The sequence below is a fragment of the Talpa europaea genome, assembly GCF_964194135.1.
Source record: "Talpa europaea genome assembly, chromosome: 12".
Classification (NCBI taxonomy): domain Eukaryota; kingdom Metazoa; phylum Chordata; class Mammalia; order Eulipotyphla; family Talpidae; genus Talpa; species Talpa europaea.
This window is the reverse complement of record NC_140079.1, coordinates 58,332,946-58,352,170: the sequence shown is the minus strand read 5'-3', so window position 1 is coordinate 58,352,170 and position 19,225 is coordinate 58,332,946. Positions and strand designations below refer to the sequence as shown.

Sequence of the window (19,225 nt, the reverse complement as noted above, 5' to 3'; positions counted from 1 at the left end):
TGTAAGTGTATGGTAAGTGTATCTGCAGATGGTAAGTGTATCTAAGTGACTGGATGAGTCTCTGTTCCTTATCCACTGCTGATAAAGTGTTATTGCTCAAAGTGTGGTCAGAGGGCCAGTAGCAATTGCCTCATCTGGCAGCCTGTTAGAAATGCAAAATTCAGGTGCTACCTGAGTCCTACCGAATCAGAATCCACATTTTTTCAGTTCCCTGGATTACTTATCCACGCAATAAAATCTGAGCAGCTCTGGCCTAGAGTTGCTTTCCTGGAGTCCTGCGGGCACTTTCTGCTAGAACATGGGGAGGCACAACTGATTAAAGGTAGAAAGAATGTGATGGTGCTTTTGATTTAGTTCCCAGCATGCCCTCCCATCCCCAAACCAGTAACAATACTAACTCCGAGACTGGCTAACATTTATCAACGCATTATGTTATAACCTTGCTAACTGTTCTATGGTTGGCACATACAGGGAACTCCTCTGAGGTTGTGCACAGATTTGGATGCTTATTCCCCTCATTATTGTGTGTTTTCTTTTTTTCAGATTTATTTATTTATGCATACAAGAACTGAGGTACAGACCAGAGGTGCAGTGGGTGAGAGGGTTCACCAGAGAGAGCAGGGAACAGAATAGGCAGATCTACTGAAATACACTGCCGAGGGGAGCAGTGGGTGAGACAGGAGAGGTCTGCTGTGCCATGTGCGTCACCTCCCTGACCAGGGATCGAACTCATTCTGCAGTGGCTGCGGATAGCTTTAAGTGCTGAGAGTAACCCCTTGCACCACCAGGGAGGCCCATCATTCTGTATTTTCCTGCCCTGTCAGGCAGTCAGAAAGCAAGCCCTCTCCTCTCCCTGTGCACCCACTCACTGACTCTCTCCAAGTCTGAGTGGCCTATGGAAAGTCAAGGACATTCCCCATCTTGCCCTCTGTCATGTCTGGGCACGATGAGAGCGTGGCCAAAATGAAAAGTGGACTATGAGGAGAGGTTGAGTAGTTTTCTTGGAAGATGCTAGTGGAACAGTCCCCAGGAGGTTTTCACACATTGTACACTCATTTGTAAAAGCTTGGATTCATAGATAAAAGCTAAGCCTAACCCTGTCTTGAAGGAGAGTTATTTAAAACAGCTGAAAATTACCTCTCTGGGCTGCTTTTTTTCACTTTCTTTCACTCTTGCTGTGGACACAGCCTTGCTCTGTCAGATTGCACGGTCTCTGATAGATGGCCTGTCTCCTCCTCCTTCTCCTCTCTGGTCCTTTTAATGCCCCTCCTTCCTCTGTTGGGGCTGAGAGTGGCTGGTGGGTGCATGATTCCACAGAAGGCAGCAGATAGATGTGCATTGCACCCATGGCCATAACTTCCTGAGAAAGGACCTTGCCTTGTAGCAGGTTGATTTATGGTCATGACCTAACCTGCCCTGTTTTTTTTGCTCATTTTCCTCCTAAAAACAAACTTGTTGCACACAACATGTTTTTTTAGTTACTAGAGCTGATGACATGTGCGTGACTCCTCTGTTTTGTTGAATAGACCTCACCTTCCTGGAAGCTGGTGAGCTTTCTTGGAGAAGCAGGACTCTCCCTCCCAAGGTGCCGGAATTTGCCATGGATTTTCCTAGAAGCGAGGTCCCAGCTGTGTCTGTGCCAATGGCAACATTTCTGCCTGGACCTTTTCTTTATCATCCGTTACCCTTGACCCGTAGTTAAATGATTTCTATGATACTCTGCCACAGCTAGGTGTTCCTTTCAGGACGGGGCTTTGTATGAGAAAAACTCAGTAGGTTTACCCCGTGTGTTGTAATCAGCTGTGCAGGATCCAGAGGAAGCCCCGCATTGTGTGATGGCTGGGAAAAGGCACATCTAACATCACGGGAAGTCCAAGCACCTGTGGTTGCAGAGTGAAAGGAATGCTTTATCCTCCTAGCCTCTTTCTTAGGTCAGTTGCAATTGCAAGGTTATTACCCTCCCTCTCCTACCCCCTAAGACTGCTAGGGACTTCAAGTAAATATATACACAAATATCTTAAAAACAATAAAGACTGGCAAGGAATGTGCTGTCTCTGAGTCAAGAGATGACTCAGTTTGACTTCAGGAGGAGCAGAATGAGTGCAATGCATGAACGAAAACCAGTTCTTTTACCCAGTGGGAAATTCAGAGATGTCTGAGACAGGCTCCTGTCTCCAAGGAACTCTCAAATTCCAATGTTGAGTAAAGAAAATGGCTTTCTGTTCAGGAAGCTGCAACAGAAAATCTCTTTGAGATCAGTCAAATCAGGCACCATGGAGGTGATACTTTGCTAACTTTTGGAGGACATTCCATACGTACATGGGAGGCATTTCAGACAGAGGGAGCCATATGACTTACTTAGAGGGCAAGAGACTCTACGTGGAATGTTCATTGGGAGGTGACTTATTGACTGAAGAGCAACATTTAATTTTTTTTAATTAAAGTAACATTGGTTTATATCATTACATAGGTTTTAGATGTGCAACATTATAAATTAATATCTGTGTATACTATGGCATGTTTACCACCAAAAGGCTTGCTTCCATGCATCACCATACAGTTGATAATTTGTGCTTGATTTACCCACTCCTTATCCACCTTCCCTTCTCATAATTACTACTGTGTTCTTATAGTTTTAGGGTTCGTATGTTGTTTTGTTCATTAGTTTTGTTTCTTTATTTTTCATACATCAGTGAAATCACACAGTGTTTGTCTCCACCTGAGTTATTTCACTGAAGTACAATACCATCTAGATCCATCCCTATTATTACAAATGGCAGGATTTTTCCCTGTAACTGAGTAGTATTCCATTGTGTGTACACACCATATCTTCTTTAACCAGGCATCTGCAAGGCGGCACATAGGTTGTTTCCAACTCTTGGCTTTTGTGAATAGTCCTGCCATGAATATGGGGTGCATATATCTCTTCAAATTTGTGTTTTAATATTCTTCATAAGAGGGACAACTTGTGAGGAATCGCTATTTTTAATAGTGATTTTTCATAGTATTTTCATAGTATTTGTCATAGTATTTTTCATAGTGATTGCACTAATTTGCATGCTCACCAAAAGTGTACAACAGTTCCCTTGAAAGCAAGATTTTAACTGGGATGCTCAGAGAGAATGATGTGTCGGGGCATCTCTCAATACTGGCTGACATAACTTCTCAGACATGGGCAGTTTTTGACTTTCTCATTTATTTCAACACTCTGAAATAAACATTCTGAAAGAAGTTCACATAATATTCCTAAAACATAGATGCTCTTCTGGTTTGAGGAAGAAAAGGTTAAGAGAGGCTACTTTCCCTCTTTGTAGTTACCACAAAGCAAGAATGCCAAAGACATGTCTATTCTTAATGGTTCTTGGACGATTCTTTTTTGTCACATTACATTGACTTTTATAACTCCTGGGGTGGATGATACTTTCCTTTTCACTATGATGCTACGAGCACTGCTAAAGCATAACTTCTATCCTATCATGTGGTCGGGGAACTCTGTTCTGTCAAACTTATAGAAGATTCCAGAAGGGGGGATGTTCAGGTGGAGAAAGAGGTGAGTGATATGAACAGTTGACAGAAAGGTGGGAATAGCCTCTCTCTGGAGTTCCCTTTTTTATTACTTCACTCTCCCCCCCTTTTTTTTTTAAATTACCCACCTTCTCCAACTTTTGGTCATCATCCTGGCATTAGGATAGTAAGTTCCCTCTTTACCTTGGGGTACTCTACAATTGATTCCTGGGTATTATGTATCACAGAAAAGCTTGCAGGGCCATATATATAAATTTTATCAAATGTTTAGCAAGGCAGCCTAAGGACCGCCACCAACATGGTGGTTGGTGTTAACTGCTGCGCTGGCCAATCTGTTCTCTCCTCTAAACTATTTCCAGGTGTGGATACTAGTTTGTACATGGTTTTGAGGAGATCCTGTTATCTTCAACAAATGGTCTTTCTTGTTGAAGACAAGCAAATGCTAGTGCCATTCTTGTCATCTTATATTACTTTTCTTGCTCCAAAGCAGTAACTAACAATGTAATTTTTAGTATTTTAGTACAGTGGAAAGTGCATATGGGATGCCAGTCAAACAGACCTGGTTTATATTCCTGTCTCTGACCCTTTGCTGGATCTAATACTGGACACAACATGCTTCATTTCTATCATCTTCAGTTTTTTGGTCTGTAAGTGAGGATAATAAAATTTAGCTCATGTATTTGGGGTAGGGTTTAATAGGGATGGTACATATCCAGCATCTGGAGCATAGTTGACATTTAATAAAAGGTACATTAAGTCTCTTTATTTCTTCTTGGCATAAGCAATAGATCTCCTGAGTGTGAAGAAAGAGCCCAATAAATGGAAAGAAGCAGCACTGCTCCTCTACAGGGGCCATATTTAAAAACTTTCCCATTTAACAACTGTTAGTAATGCTCTAGCTATGATATTTGCCACTTTATTAGAATTTTTCATAATCACTCAGGGAGACTGTATCCCAGTTTGAGAAAAGGCATTTCTCCTTGAGTGTAATTGACTCTATTAATTCCAAATGTTGGCAATTAGTAATAGTAGTGAACTGGAGGCAAGTGATTTTTGCTGAAGTCAAATGTAGGTATGTGAGCAGATAGCTCTATTATAATACTTAGGGTTTCTAAATATGAGTTTTGAAGTTGAGAACAGAGATCCAGTGAGTAAGATGTGCTCCCCCAATTTCTTTTTCTCAGGACTTAGATTAAATACAAACTAAGGTGTTTGAATATTTTAAATTTATTAACATTGATACATCATGGAAGCCAGTTCCAAGAAGAGTTGAAAGAATCATTCTTCAAGTTTTAAGACAACAGGGTCCAAATGTTTGGCTTCGGCACCACCACCATTTTTTGAGCTACATCATTTGATCTGATATTTCTACCCCACAGGCTATCACAGTTCAGTTTGGTGTTGAGTGATTTCATAAATCATATTGATGATCTGTTTCCTTTGTTCCTCCCAAGAATGTGGCTTTGATAAATAAACAACAGTCATAACGTGTTTGCTTCTATCACATGTACATCCAAAGTTATAAAATCTTAATGTTGCACAAGTTCAGAGTTTCACAATGTATATTGTGTTGGCTTAAGCTGTGTTGGTCTTAGACTGTGTTGTCAGCCTTTACACTGCTAGACTGAGAAGAAAGAGAATTTTCCTAAATTTGGGAATTCAGTAATTTTTCTTTTGGCTGAAAGTCTTTCTTGTTCCTGCTCAGAGGAATAAAGGAAGGCAGGCTGCTGGTCCCTCCTGAGAGCACCTGGATGAGCTACACGGGGTGCTCTGTAATTCCAGTTTGTGGCTGAAGGATGCTGAAGAGCAGACCCAGGATGAATGGAGTCTATTTCACAGGCATAGTGAAATAGAAATTAGTCACTTGTATTAAGGAAGAAATCTTAAGCCCCAAACCCAGAATGGAGACAACGTTTACCTTACCCCTTTTTAAAATGCTGATTTTTAAGAGCATTTTAGATATTCAGAAAAAGTGATAGAAGGTAGAGAAATTCCCTGTATATCCCTCCTCCCCACATATGCATAGCTTCCTCCATTATCTCCATCCCTCAGCAAATACGGTAATTTTTTTTTTTTTAACCAAGGATATATCTACATTGACAGACACATCATAATCACCTATTGTCCACTTAGGGTTCACTCTTGATATATATTCTGTAGAATTAGATGAAAGTATAATGACATATATCCATCATTATATTATCATACAGATTATTTTTACTGCCCTAAAATTCCTCTGCCTATTCATCTCCAGTCCCTGCCCCACCCCTGGCAACCACTGATTGTTTTATTATCTTCATAGTTTTGCCTTTTCCAGAATGTCTTATAATTGGAATCATACAGTATGTAGCCTTTTAAAATTAGCTTCTTTCTGTTAGGAATGTGCCTTTATGTTTCTTCCATGTCCTTTCAGGGCTTGGAAGCTCATTTTTTTTTCTTTTAGTCATTTCTCTATTATTTCACTTACACTCCTTAACCACATTGTTTCTGAACTTCTTTTTTTTTACAATGGTAATTCCTTTAGTAATATCGAATACATTTTCTTTTAGAATATGTTGCTTTGTCAAATATTCATTATTAATGGGTAGTTCATTTCTTTTTTTTTTTTTTAAAGATTTATTTATTTATTTATACAAGCACTGGGTACAGTCAGGAGTGCAGAAGGGTGAGAGAATTCACCAGAGTCAGAGCGGGGAACAGAACAGGCAGACCGATGAAATACACTGCTGAGGGGAGCAGTGGGCATGGCAGGAGAGGTCTGCATGCCATATGGGACCCTCTCGCTGGCGGCCGGGGATTGAACCGGTGCTTCAGAGGCTGCAGGGCAGCTTCGCAGCCCAGTGTTCAACCACTGCACCACCAGGGGAGGCCCGGTAGTTCATTTCTTTTTAACACTGAATAACATTCTGTTGTCTGGATATACCACTGTTAATTTAACTATTCACCTACTAAAGAATATCTTGATTGCTTCCAAGACTTAGAAAAATTATAAATAAAGATGTCACAAACCTTTGTGTTCAGGTTTTTGTGGACAGAATTTTTAGCTACTTTGGGTGTATACCAAGGAGGGTGTCTGCTGGATCATATAGTAGTATTTTTAGTTTTTATTATCTAAACATGCTGTCTTCCAAAGTGATATACTATTTTGCATTCCCAGTAACAAGGAGCATTCCTGTTGCTCCACATCTTTGTCAGCATTTGGTGTTGTCAGTATCTTGAATTTTAGTCATTAAAAATACATGGTGATATTCAATTGCTCTTTTAATTTGCATTTCCCTGGTCCAACCACTGTGGAAAGCTGTGTGGAGATTTCTGGACCTACTAAACATAGAGCTTCCATATGACCCAGCAATTCCACTCTTAGGTATTTACCCAAAGGACACAGAAACATCAATTCCAAAGAACACCTGCACCCCTATGTTTATAGCAGCACTGTTTACAATAGCTAAGCTTTGGAAACAACCCAAATGCCCAAAAATAGATGACTGGATCAAGAAGATGTGGTACATATATACCATGGAATATTACTCAGCATTCAAAAAAGATAAACACATGCAATTTGCTGCAACATGGATGGCACTGGAAGGGATCATGCTCAGCGAAATAAGCCAAAAAGAAAAAGAAAAATACCGGATGGTCTCACTCATAGCAGGAATCTAGAAAACTTAAATAATGGACCAGGAAAATGAATAACTATAAGAAAGTGAAAATCAAAATCAACAAAAAACTATGAACCAGAGACACTTTTAGGGGGGCGGGGGCGGGAGGGGAGGGATTGGGGTCAGAATGGGGGGCTGCAATTGTATGGGGAATATAACAATAAAATTTATAAAAAAAAAATAAAAAAAAAAATAAAATACCCATGCAACAGGGCCTCCCCTGTTGGCACAGGCGGCTGAGCGCCACACTGTAAAGCTGTCCACAGCCTCTGCAGCGCTGACTCTATCCTGGACCACCGGCGCGGGTCCCACATGGTGCGGCAGACCTCTCCTGTCTCGCCACTGCTCCCCTCAGCAGTATATTTCTTCAGTCTGCCTGTTCTGTTCTCTGCTCTGTCTCTGGTGAATCCTTTCACCCTCCCACACATCTGGCCTGTACCCTGGTTCTTGCATAAATAAATAAATAAATCTTTTTTAAAAATCCAAAAAAAAAAAAAATAATTTGCATTTCCCTGATGACATAAGATGTTGAACATCTTTTCATATGCCTATTTGTCATCTATATATCTTTTTTAATGAAGTAACTTTTATGGTCTTTGGACCATATTAAAATAGGAGTTTCTTGTTAACTTTCAGGAGATCTTGGCATAGTTTAAACTACCACTCTTTATAAGATGCCTTATATGTAAATATTTTCTTTCCATCTCTGACTTCTCTCCTAGTTCTCTTGATCTTGTCTTCAGCAAAAAACTGAGGCCAGTAATAACCCTGCCAAACTCACAAAAGGACTTATGTGTTAATGACAGCATATGTAAGAGTACTTTAGGAAACTCAAGTGCTATCTAAATGGGAGATACTAGTCCATATAAGAAGTGAAAGAAAGATATTCACACATAAAAAAACACCCATCTCAGTTTAGAAGATTCAGCAGAAATGGGTATTTTGTATAAATGCAGGTCTAAGAAATCTTACTCTGAAGGTTTCCAGGTGACTAGCAGGAACTTTGATCTGGGAATTTCTAAATTTGTCTTTTAGAATTCTGATTTTGGGTCTCTCTAACCTTCTCAGACAGTCTGATAGTCAAAATACCCTAAATTTTATGAGCGTATTTGGATGATGGATACTTGTGAGGACTCAAATTATTAACAAGACATATTAGCGCTGTAAAGTTAACACTGGATAACTAGGAAGAAATTATACCTTAGTATGCAATGTTTTTAATAAAGAGGACCTCTTGCTATTCTTATAGGTTTTTATACTTCTAACAATGAGCATATTTCATTGAAGTGATTTAATGTTTGTCTTATGTGCTATACTGAACACTTCATGTTGTCAAATAACCATTTTGTAACTACAGAACTTCTCAAAAGTGAGTATTGAGGTTGGCAACTAGTACTGTTTTGTAAATTACTCTTGAACCAAGTTCACGGGTGAACTAAATGCATGGAGTCCTTGTAGTGTCCATGAACTTCTTGTGTCACAACTGTCCACCTGCAATCTTTGGACAGTTTCTTAAATGTCATTTGCAGTTGGATTTAGCATGTATGGCAATGCCAACCTTCAGATGTTTCATGCTGAATTTACCCTGTGTTCTTAGGATGTCAGAGGCATTTGGCAGCAATAGGGAAGCCTCCAGGTAATCCTTAACTCCAAACCCCTTACTGTGTTATCTATAAGACCCATCTTGACCTATTTTACTGCTGGTGTCTTTATACCTCATATTCCTACTCTGTGGAAGGATCTTCTGTAATTCTTTTGCATGGGAGTATCTTACACACTATTCAGATTAGGACCTCATCTCCTCAGGAAATCTTCTCTGACCTATGGGTTGAGTGCAGACTGTTTACACTCATTTTTGTATTCCCTGTTCTTAGTTCTGATATTATATTGAATTTATCGCCTATGTTACTCACTCCCCCATGAGACTATAATTCTTTCAGGACAGAGACAACCTTTTCTTCCTAAGCTTAGAAGAGGGCCTATGTCTGGCACAAACAGGATGTTAACTGAATGTTTGACAAATTGAATGACTCATTCCAAGCGGAATTCTTCTTATCAGTAGGAATAAGACAATCAAATGAAATGTGAACCCTTTGTGGTTACGTCTGTGACAGCCCTTCAAGTGACCAAGCATGATGCTCTTCCCACCAGGGAAAGATGGAACTTAGAATTTCCAGGCTCAGGTTCAATATTGTGGCTAAATTTTTGCCTGAACACAGGTTGAAATACAGTTTAACCACAAGCCAGTTAATTCAGTCTCAAAGGATAGAATCAGATAATACACATCCTCCTGACTAGAAGGCTAGATTATGACTGGTGATGATGCAGGAGGGTAGAAATATTTGTTGCTAGATTATGACTGGTGATGATGCAGGAGGGTAGAAATATTTGTTTAATGTATCCTTGGAAATTTGAACATTATCAAAAGGGCATATTCATGATCTCATGAAGGAGATTGGATCTGATAGCAGAGATCCTTGAAGGGTTATAATCCACACAATGCTTCAACATCACATGCTTCTCCCCTGGATGAATAGATTTTTTATGGGTACAGAGAACATTTGTTTCCATCTCAGTAGTCTTAAATATGAATTTTCTTATAAATAATAAAAAAACTTCAATTAATTATCAGTTGTAAAAATCAATTAACCATGTTCCCTAACAACATTTGCATCTTTGCACTTATTCGTAACAGACCCTTGCTTGCTTTACCTAGCTCTCATTCCATTAGTTGCGAAATTAATGAACAAGTGTGTAACATGGTTACACAAAAACCTCAGGCAAAGCTAAGATGCCTGATCTGATGTGATTTTTAAACAAATGCTTTAAAAGAGTTATAGTGAAGGTTTCCACTTTCATTTTTGATTTAACTTGCAATTGATAGCAATCTTTCTAATTTTTTTCAATGGTTAGAAACTGCAAAGTTTATGTCTGCAAAGTTATAAACTGCAAAGTTCTAGTTTATGTCTTCTCCATCTCCATCCACTGAGCAGCAGAGATGAGCTGTGTTTCTTTACAAATATGGAGCATGAGCTTCTCTCAATATGGTTTCTCAAGAGTTCCACATAGGTGGAGATTCCTCAGTCTGCTAAAGATGGCGTTTCCATATGATCCAGCAATTCCACTCCTAGGTATTTACCCAAAGGACACAGAAACATTAATTCCAAAGGGCACCTGCACCCCTATGTTTATAACAGCACTATTTACAATAGGTAAGCTATGGAAACAACTCAAATGCCCCCAAATAATGACTGGATCAAGAAGATGTGGTACATATACACAACGGAATATTACTCAGCAATCTAAAAAGATAAACTCATGCAATTTGCAGAAACATGGATGGAGCCGGAAGGGATCCTGCTCAGTGAAATAAGCCAGAAAGAAAAAGAAAAATATCAGATGGTCTCACTCCTAGCAGGAATTTAGAAAACCTAAATAAGGGACCAGGAAAAAGACTAATTATAATTATAATAAAGTAAAAATCAAAATCAACAAGCAACTATAAACCAGAGAAACACTATGGGATGGGAGAGAAGGGAGTAGGATCAAAACAAGGGTAGTGGGAATTGAATGGGGTCTGTGACCAAGATGAAAATGCATACATTGTGCAAAAATGAAAAATGATGTAAAATATATAAAATAAAAAAAATGTAAAAACAAACAAAAACCCCCCAAAACTCAAAAGTGCTCTCTCATGGGATTATTATGAAAATGAAATCAAATGAGATATTTAAAACACTAGGTAGAGTATCTGGCAATTAAGAGATACTTAAATGGCAGTTTGAGTATCTTAGTCCTTGGTTCTAAGGGGGGAAAATGACATTAATTAGAAGTTGACATATACTTTTCTAGTATTAGATTTTTTTCTGTCTGACTCTGTGACTGGGTAAATATCTGTTAAACCCCAGGTTCATCAACTTAAAATGGGGGTTAATAGTAATATCTTCTATATACAGGGAGTTTGGAAGAGACATGTAAAGCACTTAGTTTAATATCTAGTTCATAGTAAGTGCTAAGTAAATATCACCTATTAACAGTAGTTATCCAGGGCCTCCCTGGGGTGCAGGGGTTAAAGACAATGCTTTCAAGCTACTGCCAGCCATTACAGCATGAGTTCTATCCCCGGCTGGCCAGGGAAAAACCCACATGGCCCAGCAGACCTCTCCTGTCTCACCCACTGCTCCCCTCAGCAGTGTATTTCAGTAGATCTGCCTGTTCTACTCCCCACTCTCTCTGGTGAATCCTCTCATCCCCCACACCTCTGGCCTTTACTCCAGTTCTTATATGCATAAATAAATAAATCTTTAAAAAAAAAGAATTCCACACAGGAGTCTGATCCACAATGAGTGTTAAGGACATTGGTGTCTTAGTCAGTTTTGGTTACTTTAGCAAATATACCATGCACTGGGTGACTTAAGGAAAATAATGTGTTCCTCACAGTTCTAGAGGTTGGAAAGTCCAAGATAGGCAACAGTAGGTCCAGTGTATAGTGAGGGCCCACTTCTTCCTTTGTAGATGGCCATCTTTTTGTATCTTCACAAGGATAAAGAGGACTACCTCTCTTCCTCTTAAACAGACCCATCATGGGGTACCCAACATCATGAACCAATTATCTCCCAAATGCCTTATTACAAATATCATCACATTGGGGATTAGGATTTCAATTATGGAATTATGGGGCAGGGGATACAAACATTCTGTTCTTAGCCATTGAATTAGATAATTCTGTTTGATATATATATAGGAATGGGTTCAGGGTAGGTTTAACAACTAATTATCCTCTCTTCCTATAGATAAAGTATAAATAATGGTAACAGTGAGATAGCAAATAAAATGTGATTATCTAAGCACTTAGTGAGGTTTTTCATGTAATGCTTGATCATCTTATTAGAGAACAAAGAATCATTGCTTTGATAATCATTGAGAAAATAGTACTTCTATAGATTTGCTAAAATTGCCAACTAAAATAGACTAGATTCATGCTATTACCAAACAATCTTTCTAATATAATTACTGAAACTTAGATTAATCAAAACTAGACTAGTATTATAGGAAAATCCCACCTTCTATGTAATACTTTAAGAAGTTAGAAATATTTGGACACATTCAATATTTTTACGGCTTCCTATGAGTTTAGTAGGTAAAAATTACTTTCTTGACACTACAGTAGACATTCTAAAGACAGTAAATGAAAGTGTTCACATTTGTAACTAGATGCCTGGTGAGTGACAGTTAACTACCTAGTAATTTTAATGTCAAGTTCAACAATTTGTACCTCCCATCCAAATAATATATACAGGTTTTTCTCCCACCTGAAAGTTTGTGTTAGGTCTCCTTGTTTTACGAAAGCCCTACATTAGTACCTAGTTTATTTTTTTTTATTGACTGAAAATAACTTCTTATTTTTCCAATAAGGTTTGAAAATTATTTTCTTACATTGCTCTTCATTTCTGTACACACAACACCCTTGAACCATCACCATATTCCCTTGTGCTCTTCCCACTCCTGTTTTGACCCCCTTTCTCCCCATTCCCTGCTATATTCATCAGATCTATGTCAGCTTGCAAGTTTTGCCTTTTTCCTGACATTTTTCTCGGTTCCCCTGTATTCCACCTGTAAGTGAAACCATCATATTTTCCTTTTTCCTTCTGATTTACTTTGCTTAGCATACTCCCTTCCAGGCCCATCCATGTTGCTGCAAATGGCATGAGTTTTGTTTTTAAAGATTTTCGCTTTTATGACAAAAGAAAAAAGTGAAAATAGCATTAGCATTTGTTTTGCAGCAGCTGCTTCAAGAGGCAGCAGCACAGTGTGCAGTGAGAGTTGTCCTTGCCAGCTCCTTTCTGGGAACTACTTACATAGACTGTGTATTTCTCATGTCATTCCTCTTGTACTCTATGATAGTATTATTTTAGGTTTTGTGTGTTATTTGATATGACTTGGTAGGTGATTTTTTTGTGTCTGGGACCACTCAAAATATTTTCCATTTATACTAATGGAAATTGCTTCTTTGATTTATGTCATTTTCACTTGAGGAATATTTCATAGGAATGCTCTACTTTTGGATATTGGAGGAAACATGTACATACAACTTTACATGTGCAACAAATATGAAATAGCCTTCCCAATTCTTCCTCTTAATACCCAGCAATTTATTAGTTGAGAGATTAGTAACTCCATGGTCCTGATACTAGATAGGGCACATTTGTTCATAGGTTAGCAGATGGACATAATTAAGGCTTAATATACCTCCCAAAGTAATGGATTAAGGAGAAATGATAAAGTAAGGAACTTGCTATTCATCTTAATAGATTTATCTGTGCTATTGAGAAGCTACTCAATATAAAAATTGGAAAACAGTAACCTTAGGTTTCTTACCAACATACCTCAGCACAAAAAACAAACAAACAAACAAGAAAACCCCAGGAAACAGAATTGGAATGTACTATTACACAGTAAATATAACTTCATTATCATCAGTACTTTAAAGTATAATTTGTTAGAAATAGTCAGTTGGGAATGGGTTGTTTAGTTAAGTGTTTTAAGAGAATTCTTTGTTTTTTAAGTCATGAGTTATTAATTTATGCAAGAGACAGAAGAGAAGCAATACTGTCATTTGTGAAAATGTAGCTATTTTAAAACACTTGTCTGTAATCAGAATGGGGGTTCTCATGCCATGCAAATCCAGACTCTCAGTGGAGAAGTACGGGTTGAGTGAATTATATAGGAGAACGAAGGAATACACAATATTGAATAATAGGTGGGGGAAGAATGACTCCTGGTGGGAGACTCAAGTATCTAATCCATAAGCCAGCAGATTTCTCCAGTTTTGGTTAGTTAAAGCATTTTCTCTGTGAATGTACTACCTCTTACATAACTTATAACTAAAATCTGATCCTGAGACTATACTAGAATTCTCGAGAAGATGGTGGACTTAAAATGGAAAATGGGTTTCTGGGGACTGTTTAGGCCTTCAAATTATCTTCAAGATCACTCTTTCATCTGTGATTGTATTACTGCTCCTTTCTGCTGCCAACATATTATTGATCTAGTTAGCTAAATGTGCTCCTTTTTTTTTTATAAAGTTGATTTTTATTTTTTAATTTTTTAAAAGATTTATTTATTCATTCATACAAGCACTGGATATAGTCAGAAGTGTGGGAGGGTGAGAGAATTCACCAGAGCCAGAGCAGGGAACAGAACAGGCAGACTGACGAAATACACTGCTGAGGGGAGCAGCGGGCGGCAGGAGAGGTCTGCGCGCCATGTGGGACTCTCGCTGGTGGCTGGGGTCGAACCGGTGCTGCAGAGGCTGCGGGCAGCTTCACAGCCCAGCGCTCAACTGCTGTACCACCAGAGGAGGCCCTGTGTTTACTCCTTTTTGTATTCAACTGGACTTAATAATTTTATGCAATGAGCAAGGTGAGAAGGTCATGTGTGGTGAAGAGTTTCATTTACCTGGGGAAGTTCCACTTCTGCCCTGTGCTGGGCATCACTGGTGAGAGAACAATCATTCTTATACCTTATAGTAGTTTTTCAGGTTAGGACCATGTGGCCAGCATTTTGCTTACGCTGTCTGACAGCTGTTCTCTGTGGATGGGTGTCCTTGCCCATCAGAGAGAGGCGTTCGAAGGAATAGTGAGCTGGGAATGATGTTTGAGATGTTACAGATCAAAAGCTTGTTTTCCTGATGAGAAACAATATTCACCAGAGAAAAGGGATTTTAAGGAGATAGAAGATTATTGTCTTTTGTGAGTACAACTGTCTTCATGGCTTCCCAGGAAAGGGGCTAGGACCAGGGACAGCAGGCATGGACTCAGAGTCAGCCTAGGGAGCATTTGTGACAAAGTTCTAGAAGAGGGTTTTGTCACTTGCATTGGAGACCCCCTTTCCAGCTTCCATTTTGGTCACTGAAAAATACCAGAATAAGTCAAGTTGAATGGTATCTTAAATCAGATTCCTTTGAGGGACACATATTGCCAGAACAGCCTAATGTGGGGTACTGGACAGGTTTATCAGCTGGGGAATCAATGTCACTTAAATTTTTCCCATGAAGAACCTGTATTCATGCTATTTACATGGGTTTTCTTCTCCTTTTCTCCATCCCCTTTGTATCTGGTATTTCTCCCTTCGATTCTTCCTTCTTTCCCAGGTGTGTTTGATAACTGTTCCCACACTGTCAGTGACAAGGGCTGGGCCCTGGGGATCCGCTCAGGGCAGGACACAGGAAGGCGAGATGCTCGCTTCTTCTTCTCCCTCCGCACTGACCGCATGAAGAAAGCCACCATTGTGACTGGCCACAGTCGCTACCAGCCAGGAACGTGGACACATGTGGCAGCCACTTATGATGGACGGCGGATGGCCCTGTATGTGGATGGCACTCAGGTGGCTAGTAGTCAAGAGCAGTCTGGCCCCCTGAACAGCCCCTTCATGGCATCTTGCCGCTCTTTCCTCCTGGGAGGGGATAGCTCAGAGAACGGACATTATTACCGTGGACATGTGGGGACACTGGTTGTCTGGTCCACAGCCCTCCCACAAAGCCAACTCCAGCACAGTCCTCAGCATCCAAGTGTGGCAGAGGAGTTGACCACCTTGATCCTGACGGCCAATTTCAAGCCCATGGAAGAACAGTGGGCCCCCTTTAGAGATGGGAATTACCCCAGGCTGGAGGTCATCCAGGGCTCAGGGCCCCAGCCTGAGATTCTGTCACCGCTGCAGCCTCCACTCTGTGGGCAAACGGCTTGTGACAATGTGGAACTGATCTCCCAGTACAACGTACACTGGCCCCTTCGGGGAGAGAAGGTGATTCGCTACCAGGTGGTGAACATCTGTGATGATCAGGGTCTGAACCCCACGGTGAGTGAGCAGCAGATCCGGCGGCAGCACGAGGCACTGAATGAAGCTTTCAGCCGCTACAACATCAGCTGGCAGTTGAGTGTCCACCATGTCCACAACTCCACCCTGCGCCACCGGGCTGTGCTCGTCAACTGTGAGCCCAGCAAGATTGGCAATGACCACTGTGACCCTGAGTGTGAGCACCCACTCACAGGCTACGATGGGGGTGACTGCCGTCTGCAGGGCCGCTGCTACTCCTGGAACCGCAGGGACGGGCTGTGCCACGCCGAGTGCAACAACATGCTGAATGACTTTGATGACGGGGACTGCTGCGACCCTGAAGTGGCTGACGTGCGCAGGACCTGCTTCGACCCTGACTCTCCCAAGAGGTAAGGGCCTGGGGGTGGGGATGTCCTGTTTGTGGGGTGCATTTTTAGCACCACTGTATTTTTGGGGGCTTCTGGAAATGGAAGAATGTTCACACAGCTCCCAAATCACCATTCACCCACCAGGTCAGACATTATCGAGCTTTTGTGAAGTACTAGTTTTGTGTCAGGTAATCAGAGACACAGATCACTCTCTATGGAGCAGACAACTGTGTACTTGGTGTGAGGCACACCTGAAGACCAATGAACCAAACGCTTGAAGCCCAGGAAAGGGGAAAACTTAAGTCTACCGGAGGAAGCTAGGGGATATTTCCTGAGAACAAATAAGGTACAAGATAGGATTGAATCGCACACTTCCACTTATATGTGGATATTATTCTATCTGTGGGTCCTCATTTAGTAATTCTACCCACTGCTGGGTTGAATCTGAGGATGCCAAACCAGAGATGTCAATGGTGGAGTATAAGCTGTACATGGATTTTCTATTCTTTGGTAGGGGGGTCAGCACCCTTAACTCTCCCTGAACCCACCTCACCCCTGTGTCATTCAAAGATCAACTGTATGAACTGATAGAAACCAATCAGTATCAATTACACCTGAGCACTCTTCCTGTAGTCTTAGATTCCCAGGAAAGTCATACAAATCCATGAAGATAGTTCATGTGTACCTAGTCATTGGTGCCATTTGAGCTTCTTCATGGACATGACATTCTCCATCTACACATAAGTCTTCCTTAGGTGCCTGGAGTCTTTTTGCCCAGTTAAGTTACATTCTCCACACAGCAAACAAGAAGATCCTTTGAAAAAGGGAAATCAGATCCTGTCACTTCCCTTAAATTTCCCCCACTGCACTGAGAATAAAACCCAGACTCCCCATCTGACTGACAGGCTCTGCTACAACTGGGTCCCTGCCAACCTCTCCAGCTTCCTCCCCCTAGCTGCTATCCTCACCACACTACTCAGCTTCCCTGACTCTATTCTGATCCAGTGAACAGACCAAGATGCTTCTTGCCCCATAACTTTACATTAACTATTTCATCTTGTTGGACTCTGTCTTTGCCTTGACCTTCCCCCTGTGGGTTTTCTCTTGTGGTTCCAACCAACAGCTACTTAAATGTCCTCTCTTAGAGGTCTTTCCTGATTCCAAATGTAAGGCAACTACTGAATCATTATTATGTACAACTTACTTTAGTTCTCTGTGTAACACAACACTTCTGATGTTTTCTTGTGCATCTGCCATTTGTCTTTCTCTTACCTACTATCTCAGTTTCATGAGACCAGGGTCCTTGTTAACCGCTTTATGCCCAGTACCTAAATAGCAGCTGCTACTTAGCTATTATCTCATATTTATTTTAATGGATGTGATATATCTTTGGTCCTGAGACAGAAGCCCATAGGATTCTTATTTCATGGTGGTTGCAGGGGTTGGAGAGTGTTATGGGAGAATAGAGAGGAGAAAGGGGGTGGTAAACTTGTTAATTTGTATATATGGACAAGGCATTGCCATTGTATAATTGGTATGAATTATAAAAAGGCTCATACTGGAGCTTGGATGTTGTGCTGGTGGGAGTTGGGAGGACTAGGTCTCAGTTCTCACCTGATCCCTGGATGGCAGCCTTTGTGTAAACCACAATTTGTGTAGTAATTCATGGTGTCCCTGTGTGGTGACAGTTCATAAACACCAGTCAGTAGGTTGGCTTGTAGTTCAGGCATATGATGTCAAGGATTGAGAGTAAGATAAGAATCAGGAACACACTGAATCCCAGCCTCCTTGCCACTTAATTAGTTAGGTAAATTGTTCAAGTAATTTTCTGGAACTTAGGAATTCTGTCTATAAAATGGGGTGATTGCAGCAATACTTTGTATTACCTATATTCTAGGGCTGCTTTGTGAATCAAATGAAACGAAGTACAAGAAAGTGCTTGGTAACTCTAAAGTTTTCAATGTATGAAAATACTTCTAAACCACCGTTAGTTATTGTTATCATTATTAGAGTTGACAGATAGGAAACCTTTGTATATATAATCATACTCAGAGAACTGATCACATTACCAGAGATATTTGTATAATAGAGATTATGTTTGGGTTTGGTTTTCAGATTTTGATAACCTCAAGCAGAAGCTCAACCTCACTGACAAGAAAGGTTGCCAATTTTAGAATCTCCAGAGAGAGAGAGAAAAAGAGAGAAAGAGAGAAAGAGAGAGAGAGAGAGAAATCTGTCTTTTTCTTATTTGTCTACTAGCTCATTACAAGAACCCACTGTCCTGACTCAGAAAGCTGTCTCAAGGTACCCAGGAATCATTCCCTTAGAGTGGTCTTTAATCTCTCTAAATCCTACTGCTGTGGCTTTCATGAGGGTGTTTTATAACTTATTCTCTTTACTGCTTTGGAGTTGCCATGGTAACTAATTCCTTTCTATCTGTAGACCCAGAAGTGTTTCAAACCTTTATTTGTAAGGAATTCTCTTACCCCTACATGCAGAGCTCACATTACACAATAAGAGAAACTGTTTACACTTTTTTGATAATGAAAAATATTTAAATCAAAGCAATGAGTGCATGTAGTTTAAAAAAATCAAATTGCACCTAAAGACATAAGAAGGAACAACAGTCTCCCACCTAATTTCTTCATTCTGCTCCACTCTGTAGCCCTGCTTCCATATTTACCCATTTCACCTGTCTCTTTTGATAATTACCTGCATATCTCCAAATGTCATATTTATATTACTTGATTCATCAATTTTAAACTTACATATTGACTTGCTCTAATGGTGAAGAGATGATCCCTTTTTCATTGTCTCTTCCCTTTCCCTCCCATCTTT

At 40.2% G+C, this 19,225-nt stretch overlaps 1 protein-coding gene across 2 annotated transcripts in view; it reads left to right on the top strand.

The window, feature by feature from the left end:
- PAPPA2 (pappalysin 2) overlaps positions 1–19,225 on the top strand; it is a gene marked incomplete at its 3' end in the record, with an annotated part of 286,538 nt that overhangs the window by 18,217 nt on the left and 249,096 nt on the right. For both annotated transcript variants that reach the window (XM_084251295.1, XM_084251294.1), the window contains exon 2: positions 15,337–16,408. In XM_084251295.1, the coding sequence (XP_084107421.1) occupies positions 15,337–16,408 (1,072 nt within the window). The remainder of the gene's footprint in view (positions 1–15,336; positions 16,409–19,225) is intronic.